The 23,260-nt window shown below is 46.3% G+C and overlaps 1 protein-coding gene across 1 annotated transcript in view; it reads right to left on the bottom strand.

Annotated features, from left to right (window-relative positions):
* Positions 1-23,260, bottom strand: part of TAF2 (TATA-box binding protein associated factor 2) — a 147,375-nt gene that overhangs the window by 6,986 nt on the left and 117,129 nt on the right. Inside the window, exons 24-27 of the mRNA XM_038744924.1 lie at positions 14,453-14,682; positions 12,905-13,060; positions 12,218-12,323; positions 10,014-10,136 (exon numbers count right to left, since the gene is read on the bottom strand). Coding sequence (XP_038600852.1) covers positions 10,014-10,136; positions 12,218-12,323; positions 12,905-13,060; positions 14,453-14,682 — 615 coding nt within the window. The remainder of the gene's footprint in view (positions 1-10,013; positions 10,137-12,217; positions 12,324-12,904; positions 13,061-14,452; positions 14,683-23,260) is intronic.

Genomic DNA, 23,260 nt, shown 5'->3' with positions numbered 1-23,260 from the left:
TCGGATGATCTACTTCTCACGTTCGGCCACCTCATTCCCATCGCTAATGTCTTCCTCATGCAGTGACCCTGAGAAAGAGCCTACGTTTTGCTACCCTCGCCAGCAGCTAATGGAGCGCAGCTGGCCCATCGACGACGATCGGGATGCAGCCCGCGCAGTAACACGCCAATGCCTTGCTGAGGAAGTCAACACGGACGCTGCCGATCGCTCCGCGTATCTGGCTACACGCGGGGAAATGACCCATTAGATCCGCTTGGGTCTTAAAGTTCCAATATTGACCTGAATTGCGACCCACGCGCACAACGAGCGACACTCCCTCCGTCCGGATGCTCCATCACCAACAGATGCTGTCCTGAAAGTTTTAGCGGCATCGAGTGCCCGTGGGCTTGACATCCGATAGGGTCAAAGACTGCTTTGAAGTCAACACGGGCTTCGGAAATGTGCTCGCACCGGACGGCTTGTCGGGGGCAGCTTGCTGAGGATAAACATCTGGGGGTTGCACTGCCAGAAGCCTTCCGATCACGGGGTGAACAGTACTAGAAAATGGGGAAATGCTCGTACTGTACCCCCGGATGCCCATCTCCCTCTAATTACATCTATGGATGCCCCGGAGCCTCTCCAAATTATTCCATGATACTTTGGAGGGCATCTGAAATGACCCCTCACAAACGGCAACTACAAATGCAAGGCCCTGTTTGGGGGACCACCTTTCTAGGCAAGGATGGCGGCACCGAACACTCCCTGAAAAGATCAACAACCTCAACAAATCGGCCACAAGCGTCGCAGTGAGGGGCATCTTCTTATAATACTACTAATAATCGTGCTTTTTTTGAGATAATAATAATAATGATGGCATTTGTTTAGCGCTTACTACGTGCAAGGCAGTGTTCTAAGCGCTGGGGGGGATACAAGGTGATCAGGTTGTCCCACATGGGGCTTACGGTCTTAATCCCCATTTTACAGATGAGGGAACTGAGGCCCGGAGAAGTTAAATGACTTGCCCAAGGCCACACAGCAGACAGGTGGCGGAGCCGGGATTTGAACCCATGACATCTGACTCCAAAGCCCGTGCTCTTTCCACTGAGCCACGCTGCTTCTCTTATGTGATTATGATGATTAGGTGCTAGGCACTGGACTAAGCACTGGGGTGGACACAGGGAAATCGGGTTGGACGCAGCCCTCCATGGGGCTTATAGGCTTAAACCCCATTTGAGGGGTCTGAGGCAGAGAATAATAATAGTTATAATTGTGGTATTTGTTAAGCGCTTACCGTGTGCTTGGGTAATAAGCGCTAGGGTAGATACGAGGTAATCGGATTGGACGTAGTCCCTATCCAACATGGGGCTCAGTCTTCATCAGTCTCCCCCTATTAGACTGTGAGCCCACTGTTGGGTAGGGACTGTCTCTATGTGTTGCCAATTTGTACTTTCCAAGCGCTTAGTACAGTGCTCTGCACATAGTAAGCGCTCAATAAATACGATTGATTGATTCATCCTCATTTTTCAGATGAGGGAACTGAGGCACAGAGAAGTGAAGTGACTTGCCCAAGGCCACACAGCAGACGAGTCAGGATTAGAATCCAAGTCCTTCTGATTCCCAGGCCCGTGCTCTACCCACTGGGCCACGAGGCTTCTCTGATCTCAGAAGCCGACACCCCCGGCCTCTCGGGATGCTTCTGGATGGGCCAGGGAACAAGAAGATGGGAACAGGCTCCCCACAGATCTGCGTACAACACAGGAGGGACTTTCCTTTAGAAGTGGTTACGGGCATTCCTTGGAACAGAGTTCACACGGGTACACCCATGGCAGCTTACTCTGTTGGGACGTGGGGGCCCCGACATAATTACTAGCTTTTCTGTGATCTGGCCACATGGGCAGGTGTTTAGAATTAAAGGCCACAAGACTGGTCTCCCCCGACACAGCACGGAAGGCTCCAACCATATCCGAAGAGCCGAATGGATGCCACCACGAGTAGAAACGTGTTAGAAGGGCTGAGTAATTTAGTGTGGCAACGAAAGGGGAGTTTCTCTACAAGATTTTATTTTTAAATGGCACTTGTACGTGTCAAATGCTATTCTAAGCACTGGGATAGATAGGAGTGAATTGGGTTGGACACAGTCCCTTTCCCTCATGGGACTGCCAATCTAAGCGGGAGGAGAACTGAGGCACAGAGAAGTTATGTGACTTGTCCAAGATCACGCGGCAAGCATTTTGGCAGAGCCAGGATTCGAACCCGGGTCCTCTGACTCTCAGGTGCTCTTTCCACTAGTCCATGCTGCATCCCTGTTCCGGAAACCGTGCAAATCTAGGTCCCACTTGGACTATGATTGTATTTTTATCATCATCACCAATCGCATTTATTGAGCGCTTACTGTGTGCAGGGCACTGTACTAAGCGCTTGGGAAGTACAAGTTGGCAACGTATAGAGACAGTCCCTACCCAACAGTGGGCTCACAGTCTAAAAGGACTGTCATCACTTCCAGGGTCATTTTATTCCAGCCTTCCTAAATCTGGGTCCCAGAATCTCTAACGGTATCTTCCATCTTCACTTAAAACATTTAAAGGAAAATCAGAGTTGGGAAGAGTAGACATAGTCCCACTCAACTGAAAATCAGAGTTGGGAATAGTAGGCAAAGTCCCACTCAACAAGGCTTTTCCTAGCTTCAGGATTCCAAGGAGGTCGGTTTTGTCTACCAGCTACATGTCAGAGGCATAAATGCTTAACAGACACCATTAAAAAAAACAGGAATTTGCCCTTGTATCACTCTTCACAGTAAATTCACTGAAAAACCATGCAGAAAGACCCTGAACCCCTCATGAGTGTGAGCTCCGTACGGGCAGGGAACATGTCTAACCAGTTCTGTTGCACTGTACTCTCCCAATCGCTTAGTACAGTGCTCTGCCCATGGTAAGCGTTCAATAAACACCACTGACTTGGCTGACTGAAAAATCACACGTGGCCCTTTTCAAAAGCTTCGCAAAGAACCTGAAACACGGGCAGTGGCTGACATGGTTGGAACGAGACATTAGCTATCTGAACAAAATCACTTTGAACAGAAAGGAAGTATGAATGCAATTACATACTCACCTTTGAGCACCAAAGAAAATACAACTACTACTACCAGTCTGGGCTTTCAATACTTTCGATTTGAGTTAGTAATAATAATAATGGCATTTATTAAGCGCTTACTATGTGCAAAGCACTGTTCTAAGCGCTGTAGAGTTTACAAAGTGATCAGGTTGTCCCACAGGGGACTCACAGTCTTAATCCCCATTTTACAGATGAGGGAACTGAGGCACAGAGAAGTGGAGTGAGTTGCCCAAAGTCACACAGCTGACAAGTGGAGGAGCCAGGATTTGAACCAATGACCTCTGACTCCAAAGCCCGGGCTCTTTCCACTGAGCCATGCTGCTTCCCTGAGGAACTCTACAAAAATTGGTAGCTTATACTCTTATACTTGTCCCTTTGGGGGTTCAGTCCACTGAGCTGCTCATACCACTTCTCAAATTTGTCAGGTTGAATATGAATCCTATTGCTCTCTCCCGAGATAATAATAATAACAATAATGTTGGTATTTGTTAAATGTTTACTACGTGCCCACAAGGTAATCAAGGTTGTCCCACATGGGGTTCACAGTCTTAATCTCCATTTTACAGATGAGGGAACTGAGGCCCAGAGAAGCTAAGTGACTTGCCCAGTCACACAGCTGACAAGTGGTGGAGCCGGGATTAGAACCCATGACCTCTGACTCCCAAGCCCGGGCTCTTTCCACTGAGCCACGCTGCTTCTCTGATGTTATCAGCGGTCTCCAAGATCGTGCCCTCCACAAAGATACGGAGTTAATAAACAGGACTTCAGCTTTACCACCCAATTTGCTGATGAATTATATTATAATGGCCTTCACGCTGATCCTGGTATGGATAAAAAATCAATACGACCTCTAAGAACAGTGTGGTCTCACGGAAACAGCTCAGGACTGGGAATCGGGAAGCTTGGATCCTAATCCCGGCTCTGCTGCTGGCCCGCTCTGTGACCCTGAGCAAGTCACTTAACCTTTCGGGTGCCTCGGTTTCCTCTACTGCAAAAGGGGAATATTTTAAGGCTCCATGTTGGACAGGCACTGTGTCAAATCCAATAACCCTGAATTTACTTCAACGCTTAGCACGGAATAAGCGCTTAACAATGCCATCTTTGTTCACGGTGTTGGAGTTCAAATTACAAAACAGTGGCATGATTCACTTTTCTCCTATATGCCTGCATCCCTCCACCGCCTCCACCCAGGAACTAGAAGAGAGCACATTGGTAAGGAGGAGTCAGCTGATGGAAAAAATCTTGAAGCCGATGGCTATGTGAATAGTTAGAGCAGATTTGAGGAGGGAAAGCACCGTCACACGTTTTTATTAAGAGGGTTGATGTATGATCTCAGCAGGCAATGGTACCAACTTCTTCTAAAAAAGGTAAAACTGACTTTATTTCTGACTTCCTGTAGCAAGAAGGAGCAGCGTGGGATATACACGGAACAAGAGATTCATTCATTCATTCAATCGTATTTATTGAGCGCTTACTGGGTGCAGAGCACTGTACTAAGCGCTTGGGAAGTACAAGTTGGCAACATATAGAGATGGTCCCTACCCAACAGTGGGCTCACAGTCTAGAAGGGGGACGAGATGACTCCATGACTCATTTTAGCACGCAAGAAAGTCATAACCCTGCTCTCCCCAACCATGTTTCTTTAGCTAAGCTTTAGCAATCTGCCTCTGATAATATACTTCGGACCTTCTGTTACCCCTTGTCAGAGGCTCCATCATTCATTCACTCATTCAACTGTACTTACGGAGCACTTAATATGTGCAAAGCACCGTACTAAGCATTTGTGAGAGGACGATATACCAATAAACAGACACATTCCCTGCCCACAATGAGCTTACAGTCATGACAACTCAGGTGGCAAGATTCAAAACCAGGGCAGATGGTTGGGTGACTCTTTGGGGTACATTAATGTTAAGATGAGTTACTTTGAAATCCACCATTCTCCCCTAGTGATCCCTACTGGAAATTGTGAATCGATTTTTCTAGCAGCCTGCGAATCCTTAGGACAAGCCGATTGTGTTCCTCTCCTAGCTCTTGCTGTGCTACAGATGTACCTGTTTTGGTCCGTTTGGAGTGTCCGCTCTGTAGCATTGCTGGTATCTAGATGGAAAGGGGCAGCCCCGGCTGGCTCCTCCGTACCGAGCGTACGGCTTCGAGGCTGGGTGGAAGAGAAGCCGGGAAAAAGTCCCCTAAGGATCAATTAAGAGCGGTCTGAGGGCCAACTGGCCAACTTGCAAAACCCAGGAGGATGATTACAGGGAAGAGCCCATTTAGACTTGGTCTGGGCTGTTTCCTTGGTTACCCTACTGAAGAAACTCCCCCCCGGCCCCCTGACAATTTTATGAAATGGTAAACAGCCGCTCGGGTGGAATGATAAGAGAGAGAGAGAGAGAGAGCCTTTTTACTGTAAAGGATTAAGGATGGAGTCCGTGGTAAGAAAACGGGGTGAGCGGGTGAGGACTGCATGCTTGAGGAGCTCAGTGACTACTGGAAGAACAAAGAGGAGGAGGCGGTTAGGAGGGGTGGAGGGTGATCGAGAATCGGCTTTTGGAGAAGTGGGGATATTTCAAGGAATGGTGAAGCTGCCGAGGAAAGTCAAAGGCTGAGCCGCTGGAGGAAAGAGAGCTGCCTCGTGGAGGAAAGCTAAATTCACGCCCCAATGTCACAGCTGCAAAATGGCAAATCAGACGTGCCACTGAAGCATAAACTTGACATACCAGCTCAACAGCCTTTCTGCTGAATATGTAACCGAGCCATGGTTAATGCCCTATGAGCTTTATTGAACTCACCTGTGCCATGCACAAAACTTTAAAATTTGAAGGAAAACTCGTGTTCGAATGAAGTAGAGTACCGAGTCTTTAAGCTTCCAAGAACTAAGAGTCTTTGATCATTTTCAAAACACAGGGTGGAACCCGCCTGCTCTTTTTAGTGATTTAGAGGAAAATGAAAGTCTGTTAATCCTATCTGAAATCTAATTAGAACTCTGATCGGATTTCTTAGAAGTCAAGACGGGTTTCCACAGATAGCTCTCAAAGCTATCTTTTCTTTTTTCCGGCCACTTTTCAGTGATGTGAAAATTTGGAGGTTTTAAACTGTCTTAATGAATTCTCCGATTTAGGGCTCTGAATACCCCAAATATATAAAATCTATTCTAGGGGAACATTTTTAAACTCATTCAAATTAAAATTTAAATTCATTTTAATGAACTTAAAATTTTAAATTTTAAAATTCATTCAATTCTAGTAGAGCACTAGTCATTACTATCTTTTTTTCCCCACTTTACCACTCATCAATTTAGCACTTGTAAAGAGATTCTAAACTCCCAAACACCCGAAACAGCATGGCTCGATGGAAAGAGCCCGGGCGTGGGAGTCAGAGGTCATGGGTTCTAATCCTGGCTCTGCCATTTGTCAGCTGTGTGACTTTGGGCAAGTTACTTCACTTCTCTATGCCTCAGTTCCCTCATCTGTAAAATGGGGATTAAGACTGTGAGCTCCATGTGGGACAACCTGATCACCTTATTTCCTCCCCAGCGCTTAGAACAGTGCTTTGCACATAGTAAACGCTTAACAAATGCCATCATTATTACTACATTTTTTAGTATAGTTTAAGACTAGCGCTTAGTACAGTGCTCTGCACACAGTAAGCGCCCAATAAATATGATTGAATGAATGAATGAATGACTAGGTGGGGATAGTAATTTTTTTTTCCTTGTATTCTGAAACATGTTGTACCCACGAGTAAAAGAGACCAAATGTTAGGAAAGCTTGATACTCAAGCAACAAACATCAAAATTTCTGTAATCCCTAAAGGACCTAAATATTGGTGACTAGTGTAAGCAGATACACTAAGAGTTGTGCTTTCTTGGAAGAAATTGTGGCCTCTAGGAATGGTACCAATCAAAAGACCACTAAGATAAACCTAAATTATGTCAAAATCCACTGGTCAACATCGAGTGCTATTTCCCTCCAACTGTTCGAGGTAGAATTACACTTTGATTTATCTGAAATATTTATAAACTGCAGACAGAGTCCAGATATGCCCAATAAGTTTTTTTATGGCATTTGTTAAGCACTTACTATGTGCCTGGCACTGTCCTAAGTGCTGGTTTAGATACAAACTTCACGTCCCACATGAAGCTCCTGGTTTTAATCCCCATTTTAAAGATAATAATAATGGCATTTATTAAGCACTTACTATGTGCAAAGCACTGTTCTAAACGCTGGGGAGGCTTCAAGGTGATCAGGTTGTCCCATGGGGGGCTCACAGTCTTCATCCCCATTTTACAGACGAGGTAACTGAGGCACAGAGAAGTGAAGTGAACTTGCCCAAAGTCACACAGCTGACAAGTGGCTAGTGGCTGACAAGTGACAAGTCTTCTAGACTGTGAGCCCACTGTCGGGTAGAGGCCGTCTCTATATGTTGCCAACTTGTACATCCCAAGCGCTTAGTACAGTGCTCTGCACACAGTAAGCACTCAATAAATACGACAATGAATGAATGAAAGTGGCGGAGCCGGGATCTGAACCCATGACCACTGACTCCAAAGCCCGGGCTCTTTCCACTGAACCACGCAGCTGATGAGGGAATTGAGGCAAAGAGGAGTTAAGCGACACGCCCGAGGTTACACGACAGACAAGTGGTGGAGCCGGGATTAGAACCCAAGTCCTTCCGACTCTCAGGCCCGTGCTCTAATAGGCTTCTCAGTGTGGCCCAGTGATGTGAGCCAATGACAAAAAATTGATTTCAGGCAACAGATCTGAAAGAGTAGTCTTTCGGTTTCCCTGACAACACTCCTGAGGGTGAGACTGTGCCTGAGCGTGGATGTCAGAGACAGAGAGGGAATCTCTTGCCTGCGTGGCCCGTGAAAACGTGCCTTTTTTGGCCCCCTGATATCCAGGTGAAAGTCGCCCGCTCACCCGTGGTTGAGGGAAAGATGGGTCCCGCGGCTAATGAGACACGCGTTTTGAGTTGGGTTTCTATGCAGGATTAGTGGTGATTTGCTCTGAACCACCCACACTCTCTCATCTGGCCCCTCTGTGCTCATCTCATCAATGGCAGACACGACTGTGCCCACATCCCATTTCACAAACCATCGTTCAATTTAATGTTCGGGGGGGGGGGGGGGGAGCCTGTTTTCTGCTTTCTTGGGAAATCCGGAAGAAAACCCCAAACAAGAATCAAAGGATAAAACCAATAGCCATAACAACAAAAAACATAGCTGTCTATCATGCAACTAAAAACCCCCGAGCCAGGAAACAGCAGAAGTACTGAGCAGGCAACGAATGAGGACTTTAGCTAAGAGAAGCGTGACATCTCCATCAAAGTGGAGTCTCCCTTTTAGACTGTGAGCCCACTGTTGGGTAGGGACTGTCTCTATATGTTGCCAATTTGTACTTCCCAAGCGCTTAGTACAGTGCTCTGCACATAGTAAGCGCTCAATAAATGCGATTGATGATGCTGATGATGAAGTGCCAGCTTTACTTTCAGATTTCTCCTAAATGACCAGAGACTCCTCTCACTACATTTCTGATTCTGTGCCAATAAAAAATAATAGTCTATGTTGGCGACCTTCACTGGTTTGAAAACTCTCAGAAATTCACAGCCCTAAAGGCTTCCTGATGAATCTTGGCAACATTCCCGCTTAGAAACAATTCTGCTTGTATGGTTTGTTTTTCCTCCCTCTTCTTTCACTACCAACATTTGCTTGAAAACAAATCTTTGTTTCTTGAGAGCTCATCTGCTTCTGTTGTTTATTCCTTTGTTGAATTATAATGTTCCCTTGGTAAACAACACGAGTGCAAAATAAATAGAAGACAACTTTTAAAAGGTCCCATTTTCAAGATGACATCCGGGGGTAGAGGAGAAAAAAAAAATAAGTTAAATGTATACACAGGCTTGTGAAGAGGAGGCTCTGACTGCCCCAGGCATGACAATTTCAACTCCCAGATCTTTCATTCATTCATTCATTCATTCAATCGTATTTGTTGAGTGCTTACTGTGTAAGCGCTTGGGAAGTACAAGTTGGCGACATATAGAGACGGTCCCTACCCAACAACAGGCTCACAGTCTAGAAGGGGGTGACAGACAACAAAACAAAACACGTAGACAGGTGTCAAAGTCGTCAGAACAAACAGAATTAAAGCTATATGCACATCAATAACAAAATAAATAGAAGAGTAAATATGTACAAGTAAAATAGAGTAATAAATCTGTTCAAATATATAAACAAGTGCTGTGGGGAGGGGAAGGAGGTGGGGAGGGGAAGGAGGTAGGGCAGGGGGATGGGGAGGAGGAGAGGAAAAAGGGGGCTCAGTCTGGGAAGGCCTCTTGGAGGTGGTGAGCTCTCAGTAGGGCTTTGAAGGGAGGAAGAGAGCGAGCTTGGTGGATTTGTGGAGGGAGGGCATTCCAGGCCAGGGGGAGGACGTGGGCCGGGGGTCGACGGCGGGACAGGCAAGAATGGGATGCCTCACTCGATAGGGAACGATAAAAACAGAACCATTTCTTTACCGTTTTCGCCTGCGATTTCCAACATCTCGGGCTATTCTCTTAAATACGTATAGATTCACATGAAACAACATACGCCCCGTGTTCTCAATTCCCCTTGCTAAAAACACAACACTGATAGCCCTCGTGTTTGTACTGCCCCAAACTGCAACCGAGTGGGCTTCTGCTTCACTATGCTGGCTAATTACATCATTGGACGCACAACATTTTTGATTACAGAGGTGATCCCAAATCACTTTTTTTTTACATCAAAAGCTGAAGATTCAAGAGTGAGATAACAGACCAAACCACAACCGTAGAAGAGACTTTATTTTGGCAACTGACTCATACAGTTACGCTGAGGTTAGCTCAGAGGTAAGGGGGGAGGGCCAAGTTTTTTTTCTTTTTCTTTCTTTCGAGTGAGGAAAAAGTTTTACCTGAACCTTTTCGGGACAGCTCCACACCCCACTGAGGTTTTGTAGTAGCTGGGATGTCACAGCTTAGTGGATGCTGAGGCACCAGAGCAGAGCGGGAGCTAGCTGGCCTCAGTTTTGAGACACCTGAAACGTAAATTTTGATTCCATTGTTTATTCCAGCTCTTACTGATCCTGACTCGCATCCTTCAGTCAAACAATCCTATGTACTGAGTGTTTGGGAGAGCACAATATAACAGGATTAGCAGACACGCTCCCTGCCCGTGACGAGCTTATAGCGTCAGGGGAGTAGTGTGGCCGAGTGGATAGAGCAGGGGCCTGAGAGTCAGGAGGATCTGGGTTCTAATTCTGGCTTCGCCACCTGTCTGCTGGGTGACCTCGGGCAAGTCGCTCCTTTTCTCTGTGTCTCCGTTACTTCCTCTGTTAAATGGAGATTAAGACTGTGAGCCCCGTGCGGGACAGGGACTGTGTCCAACCCGATTACCTTGTATCGACCCCAGCACTTAGTACAGTGCCTGGCACATAGTTAACACTTAAGAAATAACAACAACAAAAAGGATCGAACCTCAGCGGCTGAGCTGCAGGCAAAAATGATGCGGGTTTCATTCAATCGTATTTATTGAGTGCCTACTGTGTGCAGAGCACTGATCACTGGCTGACCACCTCAAAACTTCACAGGTTGTAGGAGGGCCTCCAGGGCGTTGATTGAGAGCGCAAAAGGCATTTTCTGATGCCACATAGACGCGAGGGGTGCGACTGAACCTGTCTGCAAGTTTACCATGGCAATTTTTTCCCTACTGCAGAGCAGGCACGAGCGTGAACAGTCAGGATCCAACTGGAGATAGGTGATCCTCAAGTTCAAGTTCAAATGGGGCAAGCCATCCAATTTTTGATCTGAATCGTTTGATAAGCAACATCTAATCCTTTGCCTCCCCTCGAAACTGAAAGCTCACTTGTGGGCAGGGAATGTGCCTGCTAACTCTGTCAATATCTTACTCTCCCAAGCAGAGTGCTCTCCACATAGGAAGCGCTCGATAAATGCCACTGACTGACTGAACTGAGCACTTAGCCATGTGCAGAAAATGTTCTGAGACCTTGGGAGGAAGCGGAGGACTGTAATGGCTGTACCTCAGCAGTGCCCTCAAATAAATACAACTTAAGCTAAAATACGCATGTCGCAAAGATTTGCGATGGGGAGGAGAGGGGGAGGTGGTCACCATTCCCTTTCCCTTCTCTCTCCCGTGGGTCCCAGGTCCAGCCAGATCAGGCAGAAAAGGGATGGCAGGGACCTGGCCGTGTTGCGGAAATCTTCCTGTCTCTAGGGAAACCGGGGAAATGGTCACCTCAGGCCAACTCTGAGAAAGCCTCCTCTTTAAGCTGAACCCGGAGATTTCAGGGAAGGAGAACAGCCATGGCTTAAGGCAGGACTGTACTGGGGATCCAAGCAGGAACAAGATGAAGTGACTATTCTCTAGCCTGAAAAGCTCTTTGTCCGACCCCCTGGCAGCACATGGGCTTTTTTTTTAAAAAAAAAACAGTATTTATAAAACACTATGTGTCAAACACTCTTCTAAGCGCTAGGGTAGGTACAAGTTAATCACGTCAGACACAGTCCCGGTCCCACAAGGGGCTCGCCATCTAAAGTAGAAGCAGCGTGGCTCAGTGGGAAGGGGCTGGGTTTGGGAGTCAGAGGTCATGGGTTCAAATCCCGGCTCCGCAACTGTCAGCTGTGTGACTTTGGGCAAGTCATTTAATTTCTCTGTGCCTCAGTTATCTCATCTGTAAAATGGGGAATTCATTCATTCAATCGTATTTATTGAGTGTTTACTGTGTGCAGAGCACTGTACTAGAATAAGACTGTGAGCCGCACGTGGGACAACCTGAACACCTTGTATCCTCCCCAGTGCTTAGTACGTAGTAAGTGCTTAACAAATGCCATCATTATTATTATTTTAAGGGAGAACAGGTATTGAATCCTTATTTTACCGTTGAAGAAACTGAGGCACAGACGTGAAATGACTTGCCCAAGGTCACACAGCAAACTGGCAACGCTTGGATTAGAACCCAGGGTCTCTGATTCCCAGGCCCATGCTCTTTCCACGAGGCTCCGCACTCAGGGGGTTTCCATCTATGGCGTACACGCCGCGGTTCGCCAAGCCAAACCACTCGAAAAAGCAAGCTGCCACTCTTCCATACGCTTCTCTTACCTGGTGTGGACGGCCTTTCCAGCATGTTCAAATGATGGTAGATAAAAGCCTGACTATCGTGAACTGTGTCCATATCAACCTCTTCTTCTTCTTGAGAATTTGAGAACTACAAGGAGGAGAAAAAAGGGAGATAATTATAAGTACTTGTTGAAAACCTCTTTCCCCAGGTGAAGGGAACACGAACAGCAATCCCAGCCTAGACCCCAAAATAATTCAAAAGGAAGGAGTAATATTCCTTTCTTTTCCTAGTGAAGGAGTGTTTGTGGAATAATAGGTTTATTTTACTCGTCTCAATGATTCAATTATTTTACAAGCTCCTAAAAGGCAAGAACAATCTCTTTGGCTTGTTTTTTCCCCTCTTTCTCCCAAGTGCCAAGTACAGAGATGAGGCCCCCAGAACGTGCTCAATACATAGTACTGAATGAAGGAATCAAAATTCATTCAATTGCATTTATTGAGCGCTTACTGTGTGCAGAGCACTGTACTGAGCGCTTAAAATTGACCTTGAAGGAATCAACTGACAGGAAGGGCTCTAGGAATCGTTTGCCCACTTCCCTTAACCAATCTCTCTGTATTTGAATGGGGGCGAGGGAAAAGCCACTGCAATGAACAAAACTACCAAAAAGGGAAAACTGACTGGACATTTAATAGCCTCCCCTGGTATTGCCATTTTAATAGTCTCCTTACTCTGATCTTGAGTTTGACTTTACTGCTGTCCTCATTCTTCTCCAGGATTTGACCAGGTTCTAGGGGGGATCCCAAGAGCGAGTCGGCCTTCCTCTTGGTTCCCTGCTGATGCGCTGACACGTTGCAAGACGGTTCCTTCACAAGGTGATCATCTTCCTGTGGCGGCATCCAAAATGAAAATTAGATGCCCGAATGAAGCCCACGTTACAAAGCACCAAAATAACTAAAAACAAAAAATAACAAAATCACACCCCCAGAAGATCACTAAATGGCTTCGAAATAATGACGATTTTTCTTGACCTTTACCTTGATTACAGTTTAATAAGAACTTGTCCATGGAATTGAACTCTTAGTTCTTAAATATTTTTGCTTCCCTACCATAATATGTACTACAGTGCTCTGCACGCAGTAAGCGCTCAATAAATACGATTGAATGAATGAATGAATACTACCCCAATTTAATTTTTTATGGTATTTAAGTGCTTACTACATGTCCGAAATTGTTCTACGGGCATCCTAGCTTTCTCAAGAACTACTTGGGTAACTCTCTCTCCCCCGCAACCCTTGGCCCACTGCATTTACTTACATATCTTTATACTCTTTTGCTTCCTGCTAAGTAATTTATTTTAGCACTTGTCTCCCCTGAAGGATTATAAACTACCTGAGGATACGGATCGTGGTTATTAACTCTACTGTATCCTCCCAAGGGCTTACCACAGCGCTCTGGGCAACGTAAGGGCTCCATAAATGCGTTTGACTGACTGACAGAGATAAGATGTCCTACTTCGATGTATCATCGGAGAATCCAGTGACGTACATATGGATGATCTGAATGCTAACCATCCATCCCGCCCACTGGCCAACTGAACTGATGGTCGACGGTGCGTGGCTACGTGAGAAACACAGGGGCGAATCTACAGGCTGTTCCTACACTTCCTCAGTTTAGCAGGAACAAAGGGTACAAAGGCAAGTCAACAATCTGTATTTTCAATTATCCATACATGCAGCAGTTTGGATAATCGGCATACTACAGTACAGATATTCATTCAATCGTATTTATTGAGCGCTTACTGTGTGCAGAGCACTGTACTGAGCGCTTGGGAAGTACAAGTTGGCAACATATAGAGACGGTCCCTACCCAACAGTGGGCTCGCAGTCTAGAAGATATCTGGAAACGAGACATTCTAATTTTGGTAAAACGGTGCTGACAACTTGTCTAGACTGCAAGCTCCTTGTGGGCAGGGATGGGGTCTACCAACTCCATTGTATTGTACTCTCAAGCCCTTCGTACAGTGCTCTGCACTGACTCGATCAATCAATCCTATTTACTGAGCGCTTACGGTGTGCAGAGCACTTTACTAAGCGCTTGGGAGAGGCCAATATAAAGAGTTGACAAACGGTCCCTGCCCACAGTAAGCTTAGAGTCTGGAGATTAATCGACTGACTGGTGGCTTTTCCTGGTCTAAAGAGAGACCACTTGTTTGGAAATATAACAGTCTATTACACCACTGATTCACTATTGTTTGGAAATACTACCGTGGTTCTTACAAGGCTCTGAAATCCCATTAGCTGTGTGTGGCTGTTTAGATTGCTCAGAGACTCTTGGATGCCCGTTCCTGCCTCGGGAATGATGGTCGGATTCAGGACGGCTTTCTTCTCTTTTAAATTAAGAACCAGCCCCAGCTCAGGGAGTGGCAAACAAGAAGGCCTGCTGAGGCCAAAGAGGATGAAATACAAGTCCACCGCCCCACATCTCAGTCTCCAGTCGTGTGACGTCCCTAAAAGCAATGGAAGACAGAAAGGTTACTACTTTCTATTGATTGGGTACAGATTTTACTCAACTTGTTTGATTTTTAAATGAGCTGCAGCCACTGAATAAAGGAAGGGTGGGGAAGGGAGAGATAAGCAGATCAATCAATCAATCAATCGTATTTATTGAGCACTTACTGTGTGCAGAGCACTGTACTAAGCGCTTGGGAAGTACAAGTTGGCAACATATAGAGACAGTCCCTACCCAACAGTGGGCTCAGAGTCTAAAAGGGGGAGACAGAGAACAAAACCAAACATACTAACAAAATAAAATAGAATGGATATGTACAAGTAAAATAAATAGAGTAATAAATATGTACAAACATATATACAGGTGCTGTGGGGAAGGGAAGGAGGTAAGATGGGGGGATGGAGAGGGGGACGAGGGGGAGAGGAAGGAAGGGGCTCAGTCTGGGAAGGCTGATCACCAACTAAACAGCGTGGCTCAGTGGAAAGAGCCCGGGCTTTGGAGTCAGAGGTCATGGGTTCAAACCCCGGCTCTGCCAATTGTCAGCTGTGTGACTTTGGGCAAGTCACTTCACTTCTCTGTGCCTCAGTACCTCATCTGTAAAATGGGGATTAAGACTGTGAGCCCCCGTGGGACAACCTGATCACCTTGTGACCTCCTCAGTGCTTAGAGCAGTGCTTTGCACATAGTAAGCGCTTAATAAATGCCATCATTATTATTATTACTCTTAGGCAAGGAGGGTTTCTTGAGGAGATGGAACATTTTTTTTTCCCACTCTTTGAAGTGGGGTAGTAGGGGAGGTGGAGGTTAACGTTTCATCATCCTGATTTTCTGAGTACTTCAGTTAGCCTTTGTTCCTCAGACACCCCTCTAGATGGTAAGCAGGAACCAAATCTACCCATTATGTTGGAGTGTATTCATTCATTCAATTGCATTTATTGAGAGCTTACTGTGTGCAGAGCACTGTACTAAGCGCTTATAAGGGTCAATTCAGCAACAAAGGGAGACAATCCCTACCCAACAACGGGCTCACAGTCTGAGGGTGGGCAGGGTGGGGGGAGGCGCCTGTAATAATAATAATAATAAATAATGATGGTATTTGTTAAGCGTTTACTATGTGCAAAGCACTGTTCTAAGCGCTGGGGGAGATACTAGGTGATCAGATTGTCCCGCGTGGGACTCACAGTCTTCGACCCCATTTTTACAGATGAGGGAACTGAGGCCCAGAGAAGTGAAGTGACTTGCCCAAAGTCACACAGCTGACAAGTGGTGGAGTCTGGATTAGAACCCATGACCTCTGATTCCCAGGCCCGGGCTCTTGCCACTGAGTCACGATGCTTCTCTTCACTGCCAAACCCTTAGTCCAGTGCTCTGCACGCAGTCAGCAACCAATAAATATCACTAACTGATTGATAAATGTTTCTCAGCACTTAAAACAGGGCCCGGCACATAGTAAGTGCTTAACAGATACTATAAAAAAAAAAAAAGTACTTCCTTGTGCCTCAGTACCTCATCTGTAAAATGGGGATTAAGACTGTGACCTCTATGTGGGGCAGGGACTGTGTCCAACCCACTTATCTTGTACAATAATAATAATGATGGCATTTATTAAGAGCTTACTATGTGCAAAGCACTGTTCTAAGTGCTGGGGAGGTTACAAGGTGATCAGGTTGTCCCACCTGGGGCTCATGGTCTTAATCCCCATTTTCCAGATGAGGGAACTGAGGCCCAGAGAAGTGAAGTGACTTGCCCCAAGTCACACAGCTGACAAGTGGTGGAGCCGGGATTTGAACCCACGACCTCTGATTCCAAAGCTCATGCTCTTTCCACTGAGCCACACTACCTACCCCGGCACTTAAGTACAGTGCCTGGCACATAGCAAGCACGTAACAAATACTGCAAAAAAACCCCCAGTGCCACCTAGCACATTCAATATCAGGAATAAAGCAGATAACAGAATCCCTCCCACGAATTTTAAGAATAATGTATTCAAGCTTGGAGGTCTTTGGGGGAACAGGCAAGTACAATAACCTGCCTTATGTGCACATGATTTAATTTTCATTCTAAGATTACCCCTACAAAATCATCGACAAAAGAAATCCCTTAGAAACCTAATACCATAAACATATGGTAAAGCTTTGTGCATATAGCTTTAATTCTATTTGTTCTGATGATTTTGACACCAGACTCCGTGTTTCGTTTCGTTGTCTGCCTCCCCCTTCTAGACTGTGAGCCTGTTGTTGGGTAGGGACCATCTCTATCTGTTGCCGACTTGTACTTCCCAAGCGCTTAGTACAGTGCTCTGCACACAGTAAGCGCTCAATAAATACAATTGAATGAATGAATGAATGAATAAAGCGGTTTTGCTATTTGACACCTCAACAGAGAAGCAGCGTGGCTCAGTGGAAAGAGCCCGGGCTTTGAAGTCAGAGGTCATGGGTTCAAATCCCAGCTCCGCCAATTGTCAGCTGTGTGACTTGAGGTAAATCATGTCACTTCTCTGTGCCTTCAGTTACCTCACCTGTAAAATGGGGATGAAGATTGTGAGCCCCACGTGGGACAACCTGATCACCTTGCATCCCCCCAGCACTTAGAACAGTGCTTTGCACATCGTAAGCGTTTAACAAATACCATCATTATTATCAATCAATCAATCATATTTACTGACCGCTTACTGTGTGCAGAGCACTGTACTAAGGGCTTGGGAAATACAAGTTGGCAACACACAGAGACAGTCCCTACCCAACAGTGGGCTCACAGTCTAGAAGGGGGAGACAGAGAATAAAACAAAACATATTAACAAAATAAAATAAATAGAATAGATATGTACAAGTAAAATAAATAGAGTAATAAATATGTACAAACATATATACATATATACAGGTGCTGTGGGGAAGGGAAGGAGGTAAGGTGGGGGGGATGGAGAGGGGGAGGAGGGGGAGAGGAAGGAGGGGGCTCAGTCTGGGAAGGCCTCCTGGAGGAGGTGAGCTCTCAGCAGGGCCTTGAAGGGAGGAAGAGAGCTAGCTTGGCAGATGGCCAGAGGGAGGGCATTCCAGGCCCGGGGGATGACGTGGGCCGGGGGTCGATGGCGCGACAGGCGAGAGCGAGGTACGGTGAGGAGATTAGCGGCAGAGGAGCGGAGGGTGCGGGCTGGGCTGGAGAAGGAGAGAAGGGAGGTGAGGTAGGAGGGGGCGAGGGGATGGACAGCCTGGAAGCCCAGGGTGAGGAGTTTCTGCCTGATGCGCAGGTTGATTGGTAGCCACTGGAGATTTTTGAGGAGGGGAGTGACATGCCCAGAGCGTTTCTGGACAAAGACAATCTGGGCAGCGGCGTGAAGTATGGATACAAGTGGGAAGAGACAAGAGGATGGGAGATCGGAGAGGAGGCTGAGACAGTATTATCCAAGAAGTCCTAAAAACCAGCATCATTAAACGGATCCATTCTTGGACCAACTTGGTCAATAATCTCACTGGAGAAGGAATTTACAATGTTTGCGGTGATTTATATAAACTCTCAGGGAATCTAATTAAGGAACAGCTTCAACTCACAGTCAATCGAAGAACTTTAGCTCTAGGCTATCTATCTGATCAGTAGACCATCCTCTCCCTCCCAGATCTTCCTAGGGCTTCCTCCGGGGGCGAGCACGCTCTGTGATTAGGCTACCAGGCAGCGCTTGGATTAACCACCATTTTCATTAACTCTTTGGTTAAGTGGTAACAATAATAATAATAATAATAATAATAATAATAATGATAGCATTTATTAAGTGCTTACTTTGTGCAAAGCACTGTTCTAAGCACTGGGGAGGTTACAAGGTGATCAGGTTGTCGCACAGGGGGCTCACAGTCTTCATCCCCATTTTACAGATGAGGGAACTGAGGCACAGAAAAGTTAAGTGACTTGCCCAAAGTCACACAGCTGGCGATTGGCATAGGCGGGATTTGAACCTATGACTTCGGACTCCAAAGCCCGCGCTCTTTCCACTGAGCCACGCTGCTTTGGTAGACAGCACTCCACGACGATGATGATGATGTTATTTGTTAAGCCCTTACTATGCATCAAGCACTGTTCTAAGCTGTGAGGTAGATACAAGACAACCAGATGGGACACAGTCCCTGTCCCACATGGGGCTCACAGTCTCAATTCCCATTTTACAGATGAGGTAACTGAGGCAGGGAGAAGGTCCCATGGCATTCCAAAAAAAAAGGTTCTACAGGTTGGATACAGTCCCTGTCCCACATGGGGCTCACAGTCTTAATTCCCATTTTACAGATGAGGTAACTGAGGCAGGGAGAAGGTCCCACGGCATTCCCCAAAAAAGGTTCTACAGGTTGGATACAGTCCCTGCCCCACATGGGGCTCACAGTCTTAATTCCCATTTTACAGATGAGGTAACTGAGGCAGGGAGAAGGTCCCCCACAGGACTCTAAATACAAAGGTTTTACTGGAACAATATTATTATTAGTGGTGTTTGCTGAGGGCTGATTATGTGCCTGGCACTGTACTAAGCGCTGGGATACATACAAAGTAATCAGGTTGGACACTGTCCATGTTCCACATGGGGCACACAGTCTTAATCCCCATTGTACAGATAAGGGAACAGAGGCACGGAAAAGTGAAGTGACTTGCTCAAGGTGACAGAGCAGACAAGTGGCGGAATGGGACGCCGAGGCTTTTGCTCTATTAAGCCACACTGCCTCTCCTAATATCATCATCATCAATCGCATTTATTGAGCGCTTACTATGTGCAGAGCACTGTACTAAGCGCTTGGGAAGTACAAATTGGCAACATAATAGAACAAAGGCTCTTATTGATTTCCCCACCTTCGCTTCTGTCAACTGTCAGTACTGTGCCTCAGAGTTTCCTCGTCTGTAAAATGAAGATATAAACCCTCTTCCCCCTCGCTTTGGGCCCCGTGCGGACCAGGCATTGTTTCGACTCTGGCTATCAGCATCAGATCAGCACAGCGCTTAGCATTTAATAAATATTCTATTTATTTATCTTACGGCATTTGTTAAGCCCTTACTATGTGCCAGGCACTGTTCTAAGCGCTGCATAACTCATTATTAGCGTAGACGTCAGTGGAATCGCTCGTCACGGCAGCCGGAGGCGGACAAAGAAATCCCGTGGCTTCCTCCCGATCGAATCTAAGCTTTCAGTGGCTAAGAGCCGATTAGCCGGTGAAACATCTGGCAGCCGTTTAGTGAAACGGCCCCGAGGACAAAAGCAAGATGGAAGCCTTCGGGAATGCAACGTGACCCGGGGGTATTACGTGCATCTGCGGGTAACGGACAAAGATGCCGGGCTCCTGAAGTACTTCCACTGTTGAAAAACAAAACAAAATGAACCCCTCTCCCCCCGAGGCCAAGGAGCAGAAGCTGCTCAGCTCCCTGCACTCTCCGTCCGCTGCCCCACCTCTCTACTCAACCCTCATGGCGGAGAAAGGACGGATTAGGTGAGCCGGGACGACGGGGACACAAGCGCCGCCATTCATTCGGTACAAACGAGCCTCTGTTTCCCTCTGATTGGATCCGACAGCATTACAACAAGGACGGTTGGCAGGCCAGAATGGAAAAGCTTGTTTTTAGGATCCATATTGTATAATGACTGGATAACAACATTTGCTAGTTTGCACACTGTCGGCTTGGCCGGCTCCCCAAGTACTAAAATCAATCCTCTCCGAAGTTGAAACATGTCTATACATATACATCTGGATAAACATCCGGTAATAATAACAATAAAAACTATGGTATTTGCTAAGTGCTCACTATGGGCCCAGCACTCACTGTTCTAAGCTCTGGGGTAAATACAAGGTAATCATGTTGTCCCACGTGGGGCTCACGGTCTTAATCCCCATTTTACAGATGAGGCAACTGAGGCACAGAGAAGCTAAGTGGCTTGCCCAAGGTCACGCAGCAGACAAGTGGTACAGATTCAGTCAATCCATGGTAGGCGTTGAGCGCTTCCTTTGTGGAGAGCACTGCACCAAGGGGCCGGGAGAGTACGACGCAACAGAATCGGTGGACGCGTGCCCTGCCCACAAGAAGCTTCTGGTCTAGAGGAAATTAATTAGAGGAGCAGCGTGGCGCAGTGGAAAGAGCCCGGGCTTTGGAGTCAGAGGTCATGGGTTCGAATCCCGACTCCCCCACATGTCTGCTGTGTGACCTTGGGCAAGTCACTTCACTTCTCTGTGCCTGAGTTCCCTCATCTGTAAAATGGGGATTAAGACTGTGAGCCCCCCATGGGACAACCTCATCTCCTTGTGTTCCCCCCAGCGCTTAGAACAGTGCTTTGCACATAGTAAGCGCTTAACAAATACCAACATTATTATTATAATACACTAACCGGTGCAGTGGGATTCAATTCTGACCAGAGGATAAGGCTCCTGCAGAATTCACTCCTCCAGTCATCGGTAGCAGCTCTTGGAGGATCTCTGCTGAACTGGCTTCTACAGTTTGGCTAGAAAAACTACTTAACGTGGAAAACGGCCTGGTTCAACTCTATAATTGCAAAAGTCACAGCCCCCATCCTTCCCCAGTCCCACTTCTTCCACGCCGAATGCCGAACCCCTAGAATCAATCAGCAAGTAGCGCTGAGAGACCAGGATTTTCTGGAGGGAACCATCAAGGGGCTTATTTTGAAAACTGCCTTTCAACACTCTGTGTCCAGAGCTGGACTCTTTCCCTTCCTGCGATAGAGCCCAACGGGAAGCTGGAGAAACTGAACTCCTAATCCCCTCATGCAGTCATTCCTTCCACTTCTTGAAGTAATTACTGAGGGAGAAAAGGGCAACGAGCTAACGAGAAGAACGGTACTACCTGAAAGCTGCCGCCCCGTTATTCATTCACTGGTTCGCATTTATTGAGGGGTAACTGCAGAAACCAGCACTCCCCTTCTTACTGGCAAAGTTTAGGAGAGTCGGGATAGAGAAAGAACGCTAGCTCCAGGCCTACTAATTATCGTTATTATTTTTATTAGTAGTAATAACAATAATAATGATTTTGGTACTTGTTCAAGGCTTACGCTCTGACATTTTGCCTGTCTGTAATTTATCTTAATGTCTGCCTGTCTCCCCTTCTGGAAGGGATGGTGTCTACTGATTCTATCCTACTGCTCTCACCCGAGTGCTTGGCTAAACACTCGATAAAGTCCATCGACTATGTGCAAAGCACCGTCCGAAGAGATGGGACGGAATCAGTACGGAGCTTGGCCACCGTCCCTTTCCACATGAGGCTTGCAGTCTAAGAGGAGGGAGAATAGCGAAAGTAGGGATAAACTACTTTACGGTTGAGGAAACCAAGGCACGGAGCAGTTAAGTGACTTGCCCAAGGTCACACAGCAGGCAAGCGGCACAGTCCCAATTACAACCGAGGTCTCTTGATGCCCCGGGTCTGGGCCCTTTCCACTGGGCCACGATGCTTCTCGCTAGACCGTAAGCTTGTTGTGGGCAGGGAACATGTTGCTGGGTCTGTTGTATTGTACTCTCTCAAGCGCCGAGTACAGTGTTCTGAATATAGTGAGCGCTCAATAAATATCACTGATCGATTGATAGGCTCCTGCAAATTTGGAAATTCAAAGCCCTACTGAGAGCTCACCTCCTCCGAAAGGCCGTCCCAGACTGAGCCCCCTTTTTCCTCTCCTCCTCCCCATCACCCCCTGCCCTGCCTCCTTCCCCTCTCCACAACACCTGTATATATGTTTGTACAGATTTATCACTCTACTTTACTTGTACATATTTACTATTCTATTTATTTTGTTAATGATTTGCATATAGCTTTAACTGTATTTGTGCTGACGACTTGACACCTGTCTAGATGTTTTGTTTTGTTGTCTGTCCCCCCCTTCTAGACTGTGAGCCCGTTGTTGAGTAGGGACTGTCTCTATATGTTGCCAACTTGTACTTCCCAAGCGCTTAGTACAGTGCTCTGCACAGAGTAGGCGCTCAATAAATACGACTGAATGAATGAATGAATAATATTGAGATCTGTGCTTTCAGTTTCCCGAGACTCAGATTGGCCTGTTTCCACTAAGGTCAACAACCTCTACTCTTAAGAAATAGGGGCCCAAAGGAGGAGAAGGAAAAGAGACAGGGAGAGTAGAGCTTTGAAACGGCCTGATGTTAACATCAAAATTGTTTATTTCCTGATTCTGACATCTGGCAAATCTTAACAAACCGAAGGAGAAGTGGCCCCAGAGTGTGGGGCTTTCAAACACTAAAAATAATGATGTAAATAGAACAGTCAGCCGTCAATGTCCTGAAGGATTACATAAACTTATATAGTCATCCCGGTAGTAGTGTGCCAAATGTTATTAAAGAGCAGCTTGTGAATACTGGATGAGACTGCCTTAGTAATGAAAAACAGTTCAATAGTATAAGATACAGCACTCTTCTATACTGGCCCGATGCTACCCAAATAGAAAAATCATTACTTCACTGGTCAAACTCAGAAAAGCAAATACGCAATGTAAAAAGGAGCTCTAATTGAAAGGTTTTAGAAACCCCAATTTGCTTTCCTCATTTGAAAATGTGTGGCAGTAGATAGCTGCTAAACAGTACCTTAAAGTTCTCGAGTTCTGG

The sequence above is a fragment of the Tachyglossus aculeatus genome, chromosome 4 (genome assembly GCF_015852505.1).
Source record: "Tachyglossus aculeatus isolate mTacAcu1 chromosome 4, mTacAcu1.pri, whole genome shotgun sequence".
Taxonomy (NCBI): Eukaryota; Metazoa; Chordata; class Mammalia; order Monotremata; family Tachyglossidae; genus Tachyglossus; species Tachyglossus aculeatus.
The sequence above is the reverse complement of the archived record's forward strand: the minus strand, read 5'-3'. Positions and strand labels throughout refer to the sequence as shown.